This window comes from Sinocyclocheilus grahami, unplaced genomic scaffold (assembly GCF_001515645.1).
Source record: "Sinocyclocheilus grahami isolate Dianchi unplaced genomic scaffold, SAMN03320097.WGS_v1.1 scaffold564.1, whole genome shotgun sequence".
Lineage (NCBI taxonomy): Eukaryota > Metazoa > Chordata > Actinopteri > Cypriniformes > Cyprinidae > Sinocyclocheilus > Sinocyclocheilus grahami.
Window position 1 is genome coordinate 364,754 of NW_015505743.1, and position 22,319 is coordinate 387,072.

The 22,319-nt window shown below is 35.5% G+C and overlaps 1 protein-coding gene and 1 long non-coding RNA gene across 2 annotated transcripts in view; one reads left to right on the forward strand and one right to left on the reverse strand.

Annotated features, from left to right (window-relative positions):
• Nucleotides 1-11,493: 11,493 nt before the first annotated feature.
• tcf15 (transcription factor 15) lies at nt 11,494-13,034 on the reverse strand. The gene is made up of 2 exons (XM_016239372.1): nt 12,355-13,034; nt 11,494-11,726 (listed from the first exon to the last, which is right to left on the reverse strand). The coding sequence occupies exons 1-2, from the start codon at nt 12,838-12,840 to the stop codon at nt 11,661-11,663; spliced, it is 552 nt and encodes a 183-aa protein (XP_016094858.1). The 5' UTR covers nt 12,841-13,034; the 3' UTR covers nt 11,494-11,660.
• A 7,422-nt stretch (nt 13,035-20,456) lies between these two features.
• The window catches only part of LOC107556310 (uncharacterized), a 12,743-nt gene continuing 10,880 nt past the window's right edge, over nt 20,457-22,319 (forward strand). The window contains exons 1-3 of the long non-coding RNA XR_001605262.1: nt 20,457-20,522; nt 20,649-20,874; nt 21,401-21,540. This is a non-coding gene — a long non-coding RNA (uncharacterized lncRNA). The remainder of the gene's footprint in view (nt 20,523-20,648; nt 20,875-21,400; nt 21,541-22,319) is intronic.

The window sequence follows — 22,319 nt, forward strand, 5'->3', positions numbered from 1 at the left end:
GTTTGAGAGAGGCGGGGCATAGAGGACCTACAATAATGTACAGTATTTGAAAAATAATGTGTTTTTTGAACATTAAAGCATGTCAGCATATTCTGTTACACCAAATACACAAAATAATGATCTTTAAAAAAGTATAATATGACCCCTTTAATGTTAGCACCTATTTAAATAATAATTTGCTATCTTGATGACCTATTACAAATGACCTATAATATTAAATGCATAGTTCACCCAAAAATGAAAATTTGTTAGCATTTTTTCCTCTGTTAAACTAAAAAGAAAATATTTTGAAGAATGTTGGTAACCAAACAGTTGATGGACCCCATTGACTTTCACAGTATATTTTTACACTCTGTGGAAGTCAGTGGCTACTAGCAACTTGTTACCAACATTATTCAAGTGTTCAACAGAAGAAAGAAACTCATACAGGTTTTGAACAACAAAAACAGCCGTATGATATATAGATGATATTTAATACCACTAACCTAACACAGCTCAAACTAATTTTTTAACAGTCATTAGAAATAACACTCAAAATGCATAGGCTACCTATGGAGTCAAATGAGGTATGAATATAATAAATGACCTAAAACATGTTTTAAGGTACAGTGCATGTGTCAAACAAGAAAAGAAAATAGTGATTCTATACAATACATTTTGTAGTGATTTAGACAATCGTATTCATAAAAAGATGGATTTTTATTTTAAGTATAGTTACCAGTATATATTTGAAGTTAAAACCTTTAAATTACCATGAAATATCATTCACAGACCTGAAAACTTGTACAAAATACTGATAGCTTTGAAGAAAGTCCGCTTATGATTGGTTTGGGAGTGTAAAATATGAGGCTAAATTTAAGACAAAGGTCAAGTGACTTATTGTTTGTTTAATAACTAAAATAAAGAAAACAGTTTGCCAACCCTCTTCACCTTCACTGGCTTATGATTGCATGATTCTGTAAAATTTCGCATCCCTATCAGCACACTCAATTCTCTATTTAACAGGACAGAGAAGTTACAAAAAGAGAAGAAGACTCTAAAGTGAAAAAAAAATCACTTGTGTGTCTCTATTTCACTTGTGTGTCTTCTATTCATTTTTTAAATGAAGCATACAGGAAGCACTCAAAATGACCGCACAAACACCATTTCTGTGAACCTGATGCTTAAATTTAATTATAACATCAGAATGATTTATTTTAAAGTATTTTTAAAGTAGTTAGGTTTGAAAGAGAAAAGTTTGACCGTTAAGCTTCAATGAGTTGGGTCAAGTGACTTGTTGCTTGATTGTTTGTTTAATAACTAAAATAAAGAAAACAGTTTGCCAACCCTCTTCACCTTCACTCGCTTATGATTGCATGATTCTGTAAAATTTCGCATCCCTATCAGCACACTCAATTCTCTATTTAACAGGACAGAGAAGTTACAAAAAGAGAAGAAGACTCTAAAGTGAAAAAAAAATCACTTGTGTGTCTCTATTTCACTTGTGTGTCTTCTATTCATTTTTTAAATGAAGCATACAGGAAGCACTCAAAATGACCGCACAAACACCATTTCTGTGAACCTGATGCTTAAATTTAATTATAACATCAGAATGATTTATTTTAAAGTATTTTTAAAGTAGTTAGGTTTGAAAGAGAAAAGTTTGACCGTTAAGCTTCAATGAGTTAAAAGTCAATTGTTAGAAAATAAAGTCTGATATTTACTTACCTGCAATCTTCATATTTCTCATTCTGAGTTCTACAGTGGGTAAAACACAGCCATCAGTGATTACGGGTAGCCTAACAGCTGTTCCTTATCGCTCTTAATCTACAAACAGAAAGTGTCATCAGTCTAACAACTGTGAGGTGCTGCTTGGAGTAAAGAGTGTCTCAATTCTGCCCTCTGGTGAGCGTAACATGATAATAAACAGAAGTTTGTACATAAAACACAATATAAAAGAACATGATAATTGACCAATACATTTTTTAATCATTGACTCGTCACTGACTTTGACTGGACCAAAATAGGATGGATATTTTAAATATGTGTCAGAATCAAAAACATTACTGGTATATCGAGGGGGAAAAAAAGAAAAGAAAAGCTAGAATTTGCTTATGCAGATTTTTTGTGAATGGCCTAGAGTTTCAGAGCAACGTATTAATATAAAAATTTAAATCTGAGAAATTATTGTTCTAATGACGTCAGTATTACAAAAAAAATTATTAATAGTCAAATAAATAATACCTTAGATTAAAAACAGATTGTGGCTAATTATCAGTTTGTTAATTGTAATAGTATTGTAATTATTCTTATTAAAATAATGTGCTTTCAGATAGTCATCTGAATTATACAGTAATATTTCTAACAATATTAACTGAAAAAACATACATAAAAGAATATAAATATCTACACTACACACATATACTCATATTTTTTATATATTAAAATGGATTTGCTCTCATTGATTTACTTCAAATATTTAATTTGACTTCACATCAATTCAATTAAGCATTCATAATGCTTAATTTTCAGAACTAAAACACTTATCTACTTCTATTTATGTTTATTAAGGATGTATAGAAACATTAGGCCTATATCTTCTCTGTCCTATGTTTTGGACCGTTTAGCGTCACCACAGTCAGTCACTGAAAGTTCATCTTTAAATCTACAACAATTGGCCGAAATTAAAAAAAGACTACTAAACCCAGGGAAAATGCATTCATAAGATTCAGAAATACTAGTAAAATCGAATTCATCATATTACATATTTGTCATGTTTGACCAATCTGATTTCTGTTAAATATAATGTGATATAATGGAAATACTGACAAAGTTAGAAACCGCTGCACGCAAAAGTGCAAAGTCCATATTTTCACAGTTTATAGGTGACTGGGGGGAAAAAAACGCTCATTTGTGTTAGTCATTGGTGTACTGTTTTGCAGAGTCTGCACTTGTGGTTTATCACATCAGAACGTTAGTCATCATTATGTTGAACTAATGTTATTTGTGGCTGTTTGAAAGTATTAGGCCTACTTAAACACATTCGTAATGTCATTTAATTTTTGCTCATACATGAAGGAGCCACCTGCTCCTATTGTGCACTCTAAAAAATTATTGTGATTTTAACAGTAAAAGACTGTTAAAATGCTACAATAAAAACCTGTTAATTGGTTATCAGTAAGTTTCCATACTATATACGGTAAATAACTGTAATTACATTTTATGTAATTTTACAGTAAAATACTGTTAAAATTTCGGTTTTTGGAGGTGAAAAAGAAAAAGTCATTGTATAAGTTACAGTGAAAAACTGTAAATTGACACTCCGAGAATTCCCAGCATGACACTTCATATTTTATGTTTTTTCGTTGAAATAACTATGTTTCTTCTTAGTTTTTTCTTATCAGTTTTGTACATTAGTGTTTTATCTTACATGTATATGTTGTTAAATTAATGTTTATTGCATTATTTCAGTATCATGTGTGTTACCATGTTGGTGTTTAGTGTTTGTGACACTGTGCACCTTCTATGTATATATATATATATACATATATTAGTATTTTCCTTCTCAGCTTTTGGAAGAGCTGATTGTGATGAGCTTTGATTCATCATGTGACTTTCTCATCACCACCTGTTTTTGGTGGTTATCAGTGTTTCAATGGTTTAAAATATATATTATTATATATTAGTACTTCAATATGCTGGTTTATTAACTTTACATCAGTTAATGAAATATGTTTTTTTATTGTGAATTTAAGCTAAGTCTGTAAAACCTAAAATGTTTCTACCATATTTTTAACGGTGAAGTTCTGGCAACCACAGCTGCCGGTATTTTACCGTAAATGTCACAGATTTTTTTTTACAGTGTGGAAGTTACAAATATTTCACAAAAGGTTTCAGAACTATCTTCTCCTGTTTCTCTTTCTCACTCACTTTTGTTTGCTCTTTTGAAGTCTTTATTTTCCTTTGAGTCCCATTTGCAGTCACAAATGGCTGAATCACAGAGCCGTAAAGCTGCTCTTCCATGGCAGTAAATAAGGCGTCTGTGAAAGTGGTTGACGGTGGACTTGCTTTTCCTCAGTCCGGAACTCGACCCTCTCCTCTCTCTGGACGCAGAGATCCTCCTGCCCGTAACTGACCATATGACGTGCTCTTCTCCATCCTGTTGTTCTTCACGTTGGGGATCCCCACTTTTTTTCTTCTTCTTCCCTCCTTCTCTCCCTCTCCTAATTTGTCCCAGTGTTTGCTCGAGTCTTACTTGCTGACAGGATAGTGAGGGATCAGGATATTAATAGGAGGCTGTATGAATAGGAAGAGGAAGACACAGAGAGAGGGTTGTGATTACGCCATCTGGATTAAACAATGCCTGGGCTACTTCAGGACGGACACAATAAATGAGAGGACAGCAGGGGGAAGTGAGAAAGGAGGAGAGCCTCTGCTTCATGCAGAAAACTATATGCATATTGTAATTTATACAAAGATTATTACACATTCATGTTTCAGTCATCTGATATTAGGTTAAATAGCATCTGCTTGTTAAATTTTGTGCAAAATGACAGTGTGCTACTGAGGCTACCATATTTTTACAACAATGTTTACAGCAGCTCTACACTTACATGACAACTGCATACTGTATCTCCACACTGAATAGCGACAGACACATATGTGTGCATATGCAGTTATGATCAAGATCCAGAGAATTTTGCATATTCGAGCAAGTCTTCTGTCAGAGTATATGCAACACACTCTTAATCGTACGTTTCCGTACGATCTGCTTACGCCCCATTGACGGTCAGGTTTAAGGGTGGACATTTAAATTGACCTTTTTATTTCGAAAAATCATATGTGACTTTAAATATAATAGTAAATAGGACCTGTCTTTCGGAGCATGTGCACAATGTCAAAGTAAATCACAGTTAGATATGATAGGCTACTGGACAACAAAGCTAGCTGCAGTCCAGGTTGTTGTAATATTACACTTTATTACAATGTCAAAATACATAAAAACAAGAATATCAAACAGTCTTTCAATTAACTAAATAGTGCGATGATGCCTGCATGAAGAAACATTTTTTGTATTATTCTGCGATTTCTCGTCTTGTTTTTTTAACACTTTGGTTACTTGTTTTGTAGTGCTTAAAGTATTTCTTTTTACATAAAATTGTGGCAATACATACAAAACTTCACCACATCAGCATGGAAAACACCCTGTCCCTTCGATCACTTACAACAGAATATTGGCCTAATTTCATTACTGTAATGTACAATATTACCATATATAATGTAGGTGACAAATTATGATTCCATTTATGAGTCCATCATGATTAGCATATTCTGTTAATATAATAGCATATAGTACAAGACTTTAGGCCTATAGTTCAGCAACATCACTGCACTGGCATTTTTTAGTTTGTTGTGACAGAAATTATCTTGTTTGCACTGATGTTACAGTACAAATTTGAAAACAGAAAAGAAATGAATGTTTTACAAGATTCTGTTTTTAACTATTTACTGAATTTAGAGATGTTCAACTAAGGTGCAAAAGCTAAAATTTACCCCTAAATGGTACATAATAGTACCTTAAGTATACATATTAGTAACTTTTGAAAGGGTATCGCCACAGGGACAATATTGTAGGTTACCTTTTTTTCTAAGACTATCATATGTGTATTTACAGCACACATGTAAATGCATGGGAAGACAGAGACTCAATGAATTAAACAAGAATTAATTAAAGAATGAACTGCAAAAAACTAAAATACATTAGTACCACTAATGTTTACTACATTTGTTTGCAGGTTCCTTAGAAATGTTTTGGTAGTCATGGAGATATTAGCTTATATTATTCATTTTAACTATCCAGTTATCAATGTGCATATGTATCTGTGTGGGTGGGTGTTTTGTGCAGTCGGCAGCAGGTCCCTGAGGTTATTAGCAGCCACAGCTGTGTGTGTGTGTGTGTGAAGGCCCATGTTTCTGTCAGTGAGCTTGTTCAGAGCGCTCTTTCTGGCGACTGATTGAGGATTTCCTCTAGATGATCGTTACTTCTACACACACACATACACACACACACACACACACACACACACACACACACATAGAGGAACGCCCCAACTGTTCCATCAATACACAGCAGACTCTCAAAGCCTCCACAGCTGGGAGATTTTCCCATGCGAAAACACAGTACAAAAATGCATTCGTACACACTGAGACACACACCAGTGATGTAATAAACATCATGATAATACTGTGTGTATTTCAGTTCTGTTTGACAATAAGAAATTCCTTTGTTATATAGATATCATGTGAATCAGGAAGATTTTGGAATCCGAAATAATTTTGGATTTTTCTTTTGATTGATTTTGGATTGCATGACTATGATTTTTCATTAATAGATTTTGCTGATATTAGATTTGAATGTTGAAAGTCTTAAAGACAAAGTTTAAAGATATAATTCTGGCATTGATACGTGTGTGTGTGTGTGTGTGTGTGTGTGTGGTGTGCTGTGTTTTGGTTGAGAGCTGCTTCCACTGACACAGTTTTGTTATGGTCCTTATTAAAAATACTTTGATGATGCTTGATGATTGTGATGATGATAATTATGATGGCCTGTCTCCCTCTGCACCCCTCCTGCTGTGTGGGTGTCTTATTGTTTGATTGTTTTCTTTCGGAAGCATCGCTAGCACGATACCAAAACTGACCCCTCACCCCGAGTACGGTTAATGTCTGGGAGGGCCACATCTTCTGGTCGACGGCATTCCGCGCTGATAGCTGTGGAGCGTTTACATTGTCCGGCAATTCCCAACTCAGGGAATTCCGCTTCCAGACTCCTGAATACTGAACAAAAACAATAAGTGTGTGTGAGTGAGAGACTGAGAATGTGAGGCAGCAAGCGTGTGTATTAATGATGCTTCCTCCTCCCTTCTCAAAGCTTGAGAAATGTTTAAGCTGAGTTTATAATATAATATAAACTGAGTTTATAATTTTACCTTAGAAGCAATGAGCGAGGGAAAGAACAAGTTTAAGTCATTAAGTTCTATTAGCATAGAATGAATTTTAACTGGATTGCCTATATATATATGGGGGGGGGGTCAATTATGTGATGGGAATTTGATTTTGTCTGTACCTATTAATTTATTCTAAAATAGATTTTTAAAATGCAGCGTATATAAAAATTGAATTGAGACAAACTTTTTAAACTGTGTAATAAAAAATTATTTTATTAAGTTTTTAAAAGTTTTTAAAAATATGTCAAGAAATTGTAAAAAAGGAAAACATTGGTAATCATAATTTTAGATTATTTCTTTTATTATAATTCATAAAAAAAAGAAAGAAAAGAAGCAGTTGTGTTTTAAAATATTATTAATTAATAATATATTAATAATAAAACCAAATCAGTCTTTTTTATTTATTTTTTTATTTTGCAAATAAATCAAAGATTATTGGAGTATATTTTACAAAATTGCATGTTTAATTTAATGTGTTACTTGCCATTACTTTGTAATTGTTTGTGAAATTTACTAGCAATTTCAGAGTCCAAATCCTATACCCATATTTCCAGTGTATGAGAAAACCATAAAACAAATTTATTATGAAAAACAAAAAATAAGGCTAAAACATTTTTTACATATTTTGACCTTTTTATTGATAAGGTCAAATATTATCCAAATATTTATGATTCAAACATTTTTTTTTACCTTGAAATATATGTTTGAAATTGTCTAATAAAATGTATTCAGTGTCTTTGCACTTTCTACATGGTACAGGGGTACAAAGCTAGATTTTTTACATGTTTCTCTCTTTTATCATTTCAAATATCTTTGCTGTGCAAATAATAATGTTAAAAGTATATTTCATACATAAATTTACCTAACTTTACACTGTATGAAATTCTCTCATAGTCTGTGTAATGGTTTTTCTATAGAATGGTTGTAATGGTTTATTTTCTTTAACCCTTGTTGCAATTAGAAGGGTCCCAAAGTAGAATTTGTTTGAAACATAATGTTTTTATTTCAATATTAATATAATTGCCATGGAGGTCAGAGTTCTCTTTGCTAGCCGGATACAGCCCTGTCAGTGAATTATGGTGTCTGGGAATCATTCATCTGCTGGGCTGGTGGAGCTAAACAGCAGTGAGGCGTGTGTGTGTGTGTGTGTGTGTGTGTGTGTGTATGTGTGTGTGTGGCACGGTGAGACAGACACAGTAGGGTCGGACATGCATGTTTTGCTTTCCTGTATGCCCGTGACAACTTCCTGCAGAACAAAAACCTCAGGGAGCCATCTCACATCGGACATATGAGCCAGAAATGCACACACCGGAACAAGACAGTTCTTGTCTATTCATAAATGGTAAGTTTCCATGAACACACAAGCACCAGGGAGTCTTCCTCAGGTCTTCCTCAACCATTTACTGACCTGTCTGCTCTAAGTCTGTCAAAACTTGTGTGTGTGTGTCTGGATCTCCATATACTGGCTGTAGACTCTGCCAAACTCAGAGGAGGGAGTTTTCTTCTGGGACATGTGTCACTAGGCAACCACTTAGTCATTAGTAAACGAGTGTCAAGGTTTGGGGTCTGAGAGGAAAGAGGTTGTTGGGTTTTGTTATGAAATGCTTCTAATAAGCCAAGTGGAAAAACCCAAAGAGACCAAATCAAACCCGATTTATGAAGCTCCAAATATCATAGTTAATCCTATAGAATCTGCTGTGAAATGATGAAATCACAGCAGTAAGGGTACGATTAGACTGCAGTACAATCGGCTGGGAGACATCAGTCACACTTTAGACACTGCGGATCGGCATTGTATGAGGGGAATTAAGACTCAACCAGCTGCCAAAACACTGAAGTACCATCACTGCACACTGCTGAACCAATTGATTATCATAAAACATATACAGTGAGGTTCAAAAGTCTGAGTGCACTTGTGAAAATGTGTCTCTAATTTAATATAAATCTTTTCATTGTAAATTATTTTAGGCTTTCATAATTTGTTATTATATATGGGATTAAATGTCACATTTTTAATTCCAGTTAATATTTTTGTATAGACACAACCCTCAAAGTCTAGGCTATAAATTTAAATTTACAAATTGAAGTTGTATCCACTAGTATTGCTCAGGAGAAATAGTACATTTAATTAAACAGACATGTGACAACATGCCCCAATAGTGTCTATCACAGGCTTTTCAGTCAAACCTAACCAGTAAAACAACAGTGAAACAGAATGAATGAATGAGAAAATAAAAAAATACATTTTGAACACATACGACAACTTGGACCCCAAAAATGGGAGAAATTGCACATTCTGACATGAAAACTTACAGTGAAGCCTTATGGTTAAAAAAAAGCTCTTAAATCTAGTTTACAGCGGGTAAAATAAGTATTGAACACGTTACCATTTTTCCCAGTAAATATATTTCTAAAGGTGCTGTTGACATGAAATTTTCACCAGATATCGGTAACAACCCAAGTAATCCATACATGCAAAGAAAACAAACAACTTTTTGGTGAAAATTTTATGTGAACAGCACCTTTAGAAATATATTTACTGAGAAAAATGGTGACGTGTTCAATACTTATTTTACCCGCTGTATGTTCATTGTGACAAAAATCTACCTTCATTACATAATTGACCCAAAAATATTTAATGTCAACAGGTTTTTGAATATTTCATAATATATATTATAATGTATATAAAACATATATTTTTAAATATATTAAATCTCAATAGATCAAATCCCAATCATTAAGAAATTAAATAAACATTTATTTCCCAGATAATATGGAGCTTTGATTAGACTATATAATAAATATTTTAATATTATGTATTCAGATAACTTTTTGTGTATTATTATATTTTATAATACATAGCTATATTTAATATATTAAATCTTAATCATTAATTCAACCATCATGATTTCTCATATAAATCTGGGCTGTGATTAGACTAAATAATACATATTCAGATACTTTTTTATATTATTGTATTTTATAATACATATTTTAATATATTAAATCTCAGTCATTAATTCAATCATCATGAACACTGACTCCTACAGCAGCCATAATTTTTCGAGCAGATCCTAAATCCATTCTCGGTTGTTGAAGAGATCATTAGAAAAAACACAATTGTGGACTGTTTCATGTGAGAAACATGCATTCTGCGTAACTCTGGTGGAATGAATGTCTCTGTCTCCGGTCTGATCGCAGCATGTGAGATGGAACAACCGCTTTAAAACCAAAGAGGAGAGATCAGACACAACATATTTGCTGTCTCCTGGGTTATTTAAGGTTTTCCTTTCTCAACAGTTCACAGGGTTAGTCTTTTTTTTATAAACCACATAAAGTTCACAGAATATATTGGGATATTGACAATTTTACAGATCCATTTTTGACTGCAATTTTAAAACACCCTCTCAGCTTGTATGGACAGTAACCTATGACCTTCATCCAAGCATCCGAGAGCTTGAATGCTTAATCTTCACCCAGACCTCCGACCTTGCTTTCTCTTTATCAAACCCCCTCTTACACTTTCTCTTGCTCTATATTACCCCACCCCACCTTCCAAGTTGACCCCGCTGGTGATTTATGCAGCTCAGAGATGCACAGCTGCAGCAGGTCCCCATGCTGACCGAAGGGTAGATTTACCGTGACTAATACATCCCAGATCTCAAAAACACATGCAGACAGAATGAGAGAGATATGTATAAAATCCTTTTTTTAAATCAAAGGAAAGCATTTAGATTCTGTCCTTCAAAGAAATTGCAAACCAACTTAACAATGACGAAAGGACCACATAGAGAACTAGAGGAGTTAAATTATGAAAAGAGATAATCAATGAGTTTTTTCTGAAATTAAATGAATGTTTATTTTCAGATGACTGATTGATTTGAAGCTCTGCCTAAATCCCCTGAGCCCTGAACTGTTCTTCCAGCTCTTGGTTGTATTTTCCTGGCCATGTTTGGATTTTTAACTCTCAAGGAAAGGGATACAAACCCAGAAAAGCATCAGCCACAAAAGTCACAAATGCAAATGCAATCGCTTGGTTTCAAAAACAAGTTGAAAATCAGTTTAAAAATAAAATAATATAAAATTTAAAAAGTAGCAGTATTTAGGCTATACACTTTTTAAGGACGTCCCACAAAGCACTGATTTTTGTACTAAAAAATGAATTAATGCTTAGGCCTGCTTCTGAGGACGTTTAAACTCATCATCACACGGAAAACTCATCATCATCATTCGTTTTCAATATTATACCTAAATATGAAAACGTTTAGTTAACAGATTTATTGCAGAAATATTTAATTTGAAAGAAAAGTCCTTTCAACACAAACCATCCCAAAAATGTGGATTTTTTTTTTTATGTGCCATCCACGCATAACTGACAGAGGACATTTGAAATTTGAAAAAATATATATTTTATTTCACCATGGTGTTTTCACAATTTGTGTATAAAATGTATAAATTCTCTTTAACAAAAAAGAAAACGAAAAAGAAAAAAATATTTTATGCACTGCATTTTAAATGTTCATATCTCTATACAAAACACACACAGAAAAAGTACAAAAAACTCTAAATGAACTCTTGTTTGATTGGCGAGTCTTCCGAAAATCTCCGTCGCGAGGAGTCTCGCTCACCTCTCGCGCTCCCTGAGTTGCGGCTTTATCTCACGCGCCGCTGCCGCTGCTACCGGCGTGTCACGCGCAGTGAAGTGATTCCCCGCATACGGACACAGTCAGTCCCGTCCTTTATCTGCGGAAATCCACACAGACATAACAAAAGGTTATTCATTTCGTGCCATACAAATATATGATCTAGACTATCTCTCTGTGATCAGGGCCTAGCCTATTCTCTCTTTTCATACGATGTCTTTCTTTATTGGACGCTTAGAGGTTTCAGGCCTTCAGAATATTGGGAAACAACTCAGTTTAGGCCTTGATAAAGACATTTCATGTTTGACAGGGAAAGAGTAAACTATTGTGAGTAAATATAGATAGGATATTTAACATTTTCATTAGCATCTAGCACAAAAAGTTGAGTCCAAATACATAATCAGTAGCCTGTCATAGGGGACTAAATGTTCAAGTTTAAAAAAGCTGTCACTGTATATATATTATAGGCATAATTAAAACTAATAACATGAGGACTTCTATTAGGCTAGCTATTTTTGTTCCGTAAATGTGTTTCCTGTCGTTTATGTGTACATTGTGCTTTATTCTCAAAATTGCTCTCTTTAACAGAGGTCCTTCACACTTTCTGAGGTGCGTGGATCTGCACATCCTGCCCATGTGCCATTCATAAATGTTTGCTATTATAAAGATAAGTGCTTATTATTAGGCTACTATTTCTCTATCCAAATGTATAATTTGACATTTCTTACCCCTTTTCTCTGGCTGCTGAGGCAGAAAGTACATATGGTGCGCGGCTGCTTTCCTCCGCTGTCCCCGTGCGCGCTGTAAACCGCGCTGACGCACGGCTGCGCGTCCTCTCCTCCGTCCCCTATCAGGAGCACATTGGCCAGATGTGAGATGTAACTGGAGGCTAAGCGCAGAGTCTCAATCTTTGACAGCTTTCTGTCCACCGGCTCGGTGGGAATAAGAGTCCGTAACGCCGTGAAAGCAGTGTTGACGCTCTGCGTCCTGTCGCGTTCCCGCGCGTTCGCTGCGTTCCGTTGCTTTACTACAACCACACTGCTCACCGTGGACTTGCGCAACATTTGCAGCCGCTTCTCCGCACTGGGACAGCAGCCGTAGCTCTGCTCCGAGCTGCCGTCGCTCTCGCTGCGGTTCTCCTCATCCTCGGACATCATGGCAACATCCGGGTACGCTAGATGAGTCGCCATGGGCCGCAGCATGGCAAATGCCATCACTAAAAATTGCTTATTGCTCACTGAAAAGAGCTTGATGAAACCGAGAGGGAAGTATCCAAAGTATCCCAAATGAAACGATGGCTTGTTGTCAAGCACTATCCACGCAAACACTGCATCGCCAAACCCTGCTGTGTGTTTCAGCAGTTGAACAATCTCATCACATGTTAAAGATCCTCTTGATGCGCGTCCTTACAGTCATTCCAAGCGCGAGCAGCTAAAGCAGGAGCAGCTCGCGCGGTCTTATAGGATCAGGGAGGAGCAGTCACTCATATGCAAATAACCAAAGCTACAGGCTCACAGACAAGCTAAATCATATTTGAGCACAAAATGCCTATTTTTAATACTTGATAGTTTTGCTAACAAATTAAATGCATTAAGGGATCAATAAAAACATTAAGAACAAACAGAAAAATAAAGTTATGCATTCACATGAAAGTATGTTTTTGGACAGGTAGGCCTGGCAGTATGGCACTCTCCTGCACCCTCAGGAAAAAAAGGTATAAAACCTGTCACTTGGGTGGCATCTTTTTAAAGGGTCCATATTCTTACCTATTAGTAAAGTGTGCATATTAGAACCTAAAAGGTACAAAAGTGTACCTTTTTAAAAGCTCCCGCCACAGTGACAGCTGTTGTACTTTTTTTCTGAGAGAGTGTATTGAGATGAGTTTTAGTGCTATAGTACAACGGTATTGCCTTGTGTCCCATCACTGTATCATGGTACTGCCACAGCAATGTAAGGATAAGGGTGTTTATGCATTTATAGATGTATAAATGTATCATTTCTAATATTTATGTAATATTGATCATTTATATTATAAAGTCTTATATTATTAATTTAATTGAATTAGTTTATTAGTCCTCGTGTTTGAATATGTTTTTGAAGAAATGTTGCCGTTGTGTTGCATGTCGTTTGTCAGTGTTTCTTGTTGCAAGATTGTTTCCCTTTAATCGCCATTTTAACACTTATAATTTGAAAAATGTTGATTTTTATTTTGCCATCTTTTGCCACTATCAGATGTACTGTAAAAAATAAACCCACTAAAATTGAAAACTTCAATTTAATTGCTGCCTTAGGCTACGTCTTTAAAATATTAATTGCATTTGTTAAACTTTTTAAAGAATTGAATGACTTCATATTTATTATTATTATTATTATTATTATTGTGTAATGTGGAAACAAAGAAAGAGACTTTTTAAATAAAAGAGCTCGTGGAGTAATACGACACTTGACTGGGAGAAACAGAAGCTGCACCTGCAAGTAACTCTCGGCCGGTGATTATCCTCTGAATTTATTGCTTTTATTGCGCGGCCATTTGACAGCGAGGCGTTTAAAACAACACCGGGCCAGTAATGAACGCGCAACAAACACGCTGGCAAACGCACTGCAAAGATAAATATGTTTATTTACAGAAGCACTTTCCGTCATGAACCTAGTAAATATTAGAAAAACAAATAAAAATAATTCAAATGTTCAAATTCAAATATTCATTTGGTGAATCGAGGTTTTCAAGACAACCTGCAATAGAGCGTATATTTCATTGAAAATAGAGCTTTTACTCGCACAGTCACATTGGGTAGTACTGATTTTGTTAAGTGAGAGTTTTAGACCCGCTGCGGTTTGTTTTCATTCAGTGGCTCAAAGAGCACGAGGCCACGATAAAGAACAGTAGGGGTCTCTCTCTCTCTCTCTCAAGCCTTTTCTTTTTCTCACCTTCTGTTTCTTCATCTTTTTTGGCGTCTTTTCTTCTCTCATACACCCTCACTAGTCAGTTTTTTTTTTTTTTTTTTAATTGCCTATACAGAGAGTCAAATTTCTTCACTTTCATTCTTATTTCCTATTTGATTTCTCTGCTTCACACTCACACATATAAGTTTTCACTTTCCTTCCTATCATAATTCATGACTGGCCTTGTCATATAAGAATAACATTTCTCACTGCTTCATGATCATGCTCTGACTAAGTTTCTGTTTCAGTGCAAAGGAATGCAAGACCTTAAATCAACCATATGGGCTTATGTGACCAAACTCACTAACCTGTGACCTCTCATCTTTGACCTCAGTTTATGTGCTCAAGCAATGTGGTCATCCTCATTTGGTCCTATAATCGCTCAGTTGCAATATGCATAACTAAATGCTTTATTGGATGAAAGAGTTTTAATGGAAATGTATATTTCTGGGCGTTTTGACATGCATTTCAACTGAATCTTGGTCAGAAACTCCTTGTTTTGACATGTCACATTAACAACAGCTTAAAGCACAGGTCTCTTTCACTCACAGGTTATGTCATTAGCAAGATAACAAGATTAAATTCACATAATTGTGTTTGTTGATCTCTCAACTGTTTGGTTTGTAGTCGAGGGGCAGAGGTTCTGCTGGAGTCTATAAGCTTCTGCTGGGGCTGAGCTCACGCAGTGATCATTTGTTTATAGCCAGAAGCGGGTGTTGGGTAAATAAACATGAGGCAGATGTTAAGAATGATCTAAGAAAGAGAGAGTGAGACAGTGGCAAATGGTTTCCAGACCCTTTTTCTCTGTCTCATTTATTTTCTCTGTGCTTCCATGGCCCGTAATATGTCACTTGGAGCAGCTTTTACAAACATGCCTGTGTCACTTAAACCCAGGACTTTCTGTCCCCTCAGCTGCACCAACAACCCCCTTCTAACATCTACGACACCTACGACATTTTCAAAACACCTGCATGCTGTTTTTACAAGCCTGGTGGGCAATAATCAATGAAGCTATGCTGATCCATACAATCCCTCATGTAAATGTTTAAAACAATCACCAATTAAAGATTTATTAGTCTTAGATCATGTTTATTTCTTCATATATTAGGTTAATGTATTTATTTATTTTAGAATTTTTAGGTAACTGCATTAATGTTAACAAATTTATTGTGTCACCAGTTCTTTGCTAGTTATGTATTTATCGTGCAATGACAGACTCAGTGTTCTCATATGAGTTGGATGTGGTGAGTCAGTGAGCTAAGACTGCAGCTGAATACACAGATTTACAGGGCCAATAGCAACATGTCAGAGAAATAGACAGACTTGTTTAGGAGGAAGGAGAGAGGGACTGTAGGCTGTGGGTTCACACAATTGAGTGAGTAGAGCAGGTGTGTGTGTGTGTGTGTGTGTGTGTGTGTGTGTGTGTGTGTGTGTGTGTGTGTGTGTGTGTGTGGTGTGGGGAGGGGGACTCTGACATACAAAACAAGACCATAGAGCAGGAGTACCAACACACACACTTAAGGGACACTTCAAAACAGAGGACACAGCAAGTCTACGTCAATGATCTGGTGTCTGATGATACGGTATTCAAACACATAAACTGTGAAAGTCTGTGAAATCTTTATTTTCTTTACAAACCTCTGTTAATGCTGAATCCAGCTGAATGGGCTTCTGCATGATTAATTCTGCTCGTATTTCATGAATTCAATCATCTGTTAAAAATATGAAAAATTAACAGGACCAAAAAAACAACAACTTTGAGATAAGGATATGTAATATTAAGAGAAAACTCTATTTTGAAAAAAAGAGTACAATTTCATACCTAGATTGTGATTCAATAATGGATGTTAACTGACTAAATTGGTATCATGAAAGTCTGACTCTGAATCATCATGTTCTCACCAATACTAAGGTTAACAATTATTCTAATTTCTAAATTAATGTTATTGGACTCATTGTGAAAGATTCATCCAAGCATGCATTTCATTTTTCACCTTGTAATTTTTCATCAAAATCTCATAACTCAATCTTTTGAAACAACAGACTGCCCAATCAACAGCAAGTTAGATAAATATTATCAAAGTTTGTTTGTGAATGACATCATTAGCAACATATGTAAATGGTAAATATAGTCATTTATACAAAATATTATTTATAATTTCAACAAGAGGAAGGAAGATCTGCATCGAGGTGAAATCTTGTGTCCTCGTGATTCTCAGACAGACTGGGCTTGTCTAAGAGAGATGATTTTTCATGCCTGTCAAAAGCAGAGTAGTAGAATTACACAAGTTACAGTGACAGGTGCTTGTGAGGCTGAAATATTCATGAGACTTTCAAACAACATACTTATGTGTTAATGTTGCCTCAAGTACCTGGATCCGTTTCTTCTCCCACCATCTGTCAATCTTTGTCTCTGTCCTCCTAGTTCGGAAGAAACATTTTTGGGCTGTAGGAGACAATCTTACAGCTTCCTTTATTTCCCCAAAAAGCAGCAGGTGCAGCCCACACTTCCCAAATTGGTTGTGTGTCTGTCTGTCTTTCTTTGTGTCTCCGCAATCAGGGGTTTTGCGTGTCAGGAGACTTCTAAGGATACATTTTTTCCAGACCGTGTGGAAGCCACAGGAAGTCTTCTCACACGCGACCATTCTTTTGCCAGAAATTTACAGTCGGGCAGGTTTGTTCCGCAGAGGCCCTGGGCCCCCTCTTCACTTCCTGAGGAGCCCCAAAGGGAGGCCAAGATCAGGGCCAGCACCCCAGGGACTCGTATATTGCCAAAGGAGATTCTTCCAGCAAAGATCTACAAGGCAGTAATCGCTAATCACAGGCCTGTACCTTCCTCGATCAAAGGACGTGGCTGTAAAGACATGATTCCTGCGATCAGCAGCTGCTGGTGTCCAGCTAAACTCTGTTGCTATAAAGATCACATCTCTTAAAGGGACAGTTCACCCAAAAATGAAATCTTGTGTCATTCCAAACCTGTATGACTTTCTTTCTTTTGTGGAGTACAAAATATATTTTGAAGAATATTTTAACTGTTACATACAATACTATGCAACAAGCTTTTGTACCTTTTTTTCTGAGAGTGCATGGGTCACTTAAACATTTTGAAGCTGCTGACATTTGCAAAGGATTTTATTTGTCTAATGAAGTCATACCATACAAATTGTTGCAAAGTTTAGAAATAAACAAAAAAAAGTCTCATAAAATTCCTACAAGTCCAAAAGAGTTGTCATCATTTTTATTGTATTATTATTGACTGAGCCACCTGTGAATCTGGGTTTTCAAAAGCATCAGTCATCGTTGTTGTAAAGTCTGAGAGGCCTTTTGCTATGGATATTAGGCCAAGGTCGTTACTAGGAAGTAATCCGAGGTGCCCATCCTCTGATCTCCTCTAGACAACAGCTGAGAACAGAAATGACTGTGAGAGCAGTTTTCATGTCAGATAATTCAGTGGTTCCACTATATTTCCTCTACATCAGTCTGACTGTGAGCCTCAATTCATCTATATATAGCTGTGTAATAAAACTGAGCGGCTGTATTCATTCTTTTCCTTCACTCCAGCCTGCAGAGGAGAACAACACTGGCCAGTTCTCATGACACATGACCCCCAACATGTCCTGCCATTATGGATGAGCTTCAGAAAATGTCCTACAATTCTCATGCACATAAAAAAATGTGTTTATAAAAATGCTGTGAATAGCATATCTAAAAATACACAAAGCACATTGTTTGCAGTAATTATTACAATTGAATGATTAAGATTTTAATATTCACAGCCGATCTGGACACAATACAGGAGTAAACTCTTTATGAATTTGGCTGTCAGTCCACCCGAGAGACTCAATCTCAATGCTGTGGTTAAGAGCACAGAGCACAACCAAGTCCAATGGTCACCAGACCAGCACACGCCTGTGGTCATCCTATTTTCTGTACTAATCTATTTTTACCATTACACCATTTTTTTTTAACAAAGCAAATGCATTTATAAAATAGAACAAAATAAAACCTTTTAGCAGTTTTTTCCCCATAATATAATCACAGAAATGATTTAGCATTTCAGGTTGGCCTACTAATAGCATTGGACAAAATCTCATACTCTACTCAAAGCCTTCCCAAACTGAACAGGAGTTGATGAAAAGTTAAATAACTAATAAAAAAAAGTAAAATTACTATACATAATCTTAAAATAGCAGTAATTAATAATAATGGTAAAACACTTACTAAAAAGGACTAAATATTTTATTTGATTGACTACGTCATACTAACCAATAACAGAGCAAATGTGTAAGTAAATTTTATTTATAGAGCACATTTAAATTCAGCTTACACTGACCAAAGTGATGTACAAAACAATCATAAAATACAGTAAAGTATAAAATAAAATACAAATGTGTTGTTAAATTAATTAAATATCTATTTATAATCTCTTAAAGTTACTTAAAGTTAATATTTTAGATCAGACTGGAGGGTTTCACTGACAAAAAAGTTTGGGAATCCCTGCTTTAATCAATCAGTGTTGTAATGCTGTCATCTAGTGGTCAGACTAAGAATTGACAGATGAAGAGAGACCCGTTTAGTCATCGTGACTTGAAAGCAAACAATTATGATGATCAAAAGGAATAAAAATATGTCAGGTAACAGTTGTAACAAAGCTTTGATTCATAAGAATGAAAAACCTTTATAGATACAACCAGAGAAGAGGAACTGACACGAAATGATTAAGAAACTTGTGTGAATATTTCCTTAACCAGGAGCATCAAAGTGCCTTTTCCAAAAATGTGTATTCTTTATGGATTGATATTGTATTCTTAGAGGATTTTGGTTTTATAATATTTATAAGCCTCCTACTCCCTACTTTTTCATTGCATGTTTTTTTTTATATTTATTTTATTTCATTTTAACTTATCTTATTTTATTTAATCTTATCTTAAATGTATTATGTGGTATTGTGTTGTATAGTGCAGTGGTTCCCAACCCTGGTCCTGGAGGCACCCCAACGCTGCACGTTTTGCATGTCTCCTTAATCAAACACACCTGATTCAGGTCATCAGCTCGTTAGTAGAGACTCCAAGACCTGAAACTGGTGTCAGAGAAAGGAGACATGCAAAATGTGCAGTGTTGGGGTGCCTCCAGGACCAGTTGGGAACCACTGGTATAGTGTGTGATATGAAAATATAGTGTAATCTCATTCTTGATATGTAAATGTGTTGTTGTTCCAAGCATTTTAATTTAAAAAAAAAACGAGCCATTAAATCAGTCAAGAAACAACATTCTACATTCACTAGAATGATTCATTCAAAATACACTGATTCAATTTACTGATTCAAAACGGTCAACGGTTGGCTAGTTTTTCTTCGCTTGGATTATTTTCGTTGGTGCCGCTAAAATGGGCAAAGTACCGGCGATATTGTGTCTAAAATGTAAGTTGCTTAACATTAACGTATTGTTTGTTGAAGATGTTGTGTAAAATCAATATCGCAATGTAATACTAACACGGCTGTGATTACCTCAGCACTCTTGCTAGTGTAGCATTGATGTAAAGATACAGGTAATATTGCTGTACATACACGGCGTAACGTTAATGCATATTGAGTATAACTGGATATTCTTACTTTGTACATAGCATGACCTGATTTTATTCCGTTGTAGTTGTTTTTGTTTTTGAAAAATCGGGGTATTTCTCTCTTTTTTATCTAACATGTGAAGATATCTTAAGTAAAATATGAGATCGTTTACAAAAAATGTCATACTTCTCACCTAGTGTCTGATGTCTGAATCCTTGTTCTGCAATTTCTGATTTTATTTCTAAGCTGGCTAAAAAAGTCTTCCCAGAAATGATCAGTCATTTGTCTAAATACTGGCCTGACAACATAACCGTTGATAACATAACAAATTGATCTCTGCAGTACACTGGACATTTGGCATAATGAGGAATGAGATCTGTCTACAGTAGGTGAGATTTTCTTTTCTTTTTTTCTTTTTTGGAGCTCAGCTCACTCTGTCTCTCACCATGGATCATTAATGGAAAAGAAAATGAACATTTGGATCTCTAAATGCTGTGAACTGATTCTTCTGACAGGAGCAGAAGGGACGTTTGGACCTACTGCCAGCAGGCTGTAACAGACAGATGGGTTTTCACACAAACAACAGAAAACATCAAGAGCAGTCAGGCTGGCTGGCACACAGAAGAAGAATCAGCAAAGGGGAGAAAGTCTGGATAATGAGGCACTGCTAACAGGAGATGATCATTCACTTTGTGCTGTGAGAAGACAAACTGTCCACTCCGTAGTTGCAAAAGTCATATGGTGGGTTCACTAATAACATTTAGCGAATTGTTTTATCTTAATTGTACTATGAGCACCATCAGGTTTTAAAATGTATAGTGGTTTAAAGGAAATGACAATTAAATTATAAAAAATACTTAAAATTACACTAAAACGGAAGTAGCAACAGATCTTTTCTTCTGTATTGCAAATGAAAGATTATTGAAAAAGAAAAATATTTGTAGGGCAGATACCTAGTTTTATTCATCAGTTACTGATTGGATGGAGTCAGATCTGAATGTGTGCTTGCAGTACATTGTCAGATGGGCAGAGTTTAAGTGGACTAAATAATCAAGTTATGACATTTTTATGACTACAAATTATGAGATCAGTAAATGGAACATGAATTAATGAATTGATCACAGTAGGATCAATAATATGCATTTGGAAAATAGATTAATATCATGCCGATTTTACCAAATTTTTCAAATCTTGTTATCGCAAATAAATCTCATTGGCTGTATTTTTATTTTTCAAGAACCATCGCTAATATTGCTCCCGATTGTAGGATATTTGGTACGCAAGCTGTGATCTGACTGCAGGGAAACATAATAACCAGCAGATGGCAGGCAAGCATCAGAATCCTTTTGACATGAAGGCATCAGAACCGCATATCAATGAAGTTTTGCAAGCAAATGTCAAAACCAAGTAAGTACTGACATCCAAATATGCAGCACAAATGTCATTATCAGTCCCTAACTAAAAATATGTGGTGATACCATGGTACAGTAAAAATGTGTGGTGATACCATGGTACAGTGATGGCATCAGATGCTGTGGTACTATCATACGCCATAGTATTATATGGCACACGCACAGAAAATGATGCCATTAACATAAAACTGTCAAAAAAGGTAACAAATGGGAACACAAATAATATACAGTGGGTACGGAAAGTATTCAGACCCCCTTAAATTTTTCACTCTTTGTTATATTGCAGCCATTTGCTAAAATCATTTAAGTTATTTTTTTTCCTCATTAATGTACACACAGCACCCCATATTGACAGAAAAACACAGAATTGTTGACATTTTTGCAGATTTATTAAAAAAGAAAAACTGAAATATCACATGGTCCTAAGTATTCAGACCCTTTGCTGTGACACTCATATATTTAACTCAGGTGCTGTCCATTTCTTCTGATCATCCTTGAGATGGTTCTACACCTTCATTTGAGTCCAGCTGTGTTTGAATATACTGATTGGACTTGATTAGGAAAGCTACACACCTGTCTATATAAGACCTTACAGCTCACAGTGCATGTCAGTGTAAATGAGAATCATGAGGTCAAAGGAACTGCCTGAAGAGCTCAGAGACAGAATTGCGGCAAGGCACAGATCTGGCCAAGGTTACAAAAAAAATTCTGCTGCACTTAAGGTTCCTAAGAGCACAGTGGCCTCCATAATCCTTAAATGGAAGACGTGTGGGA

What these genes read in the sequence shown, in the direction of transcription:
- tcf15 (XM_016239372.1), bottom strand. Translation starts at nt 12,840, where the DNA reads ATGGCATTTGCCATGCTGCGGCCCATGGCGACTCATCTAGCGTACCCG. An exon ending in TCAGCAGCCAGAGAAAAGGG is followed by an intron (nt 11,727 to 12,354) that starts GTAAGAAATGTC and finishes GGATTTCCGCAG; the next exon opens with ATAAAGGACGGGACTGACTG.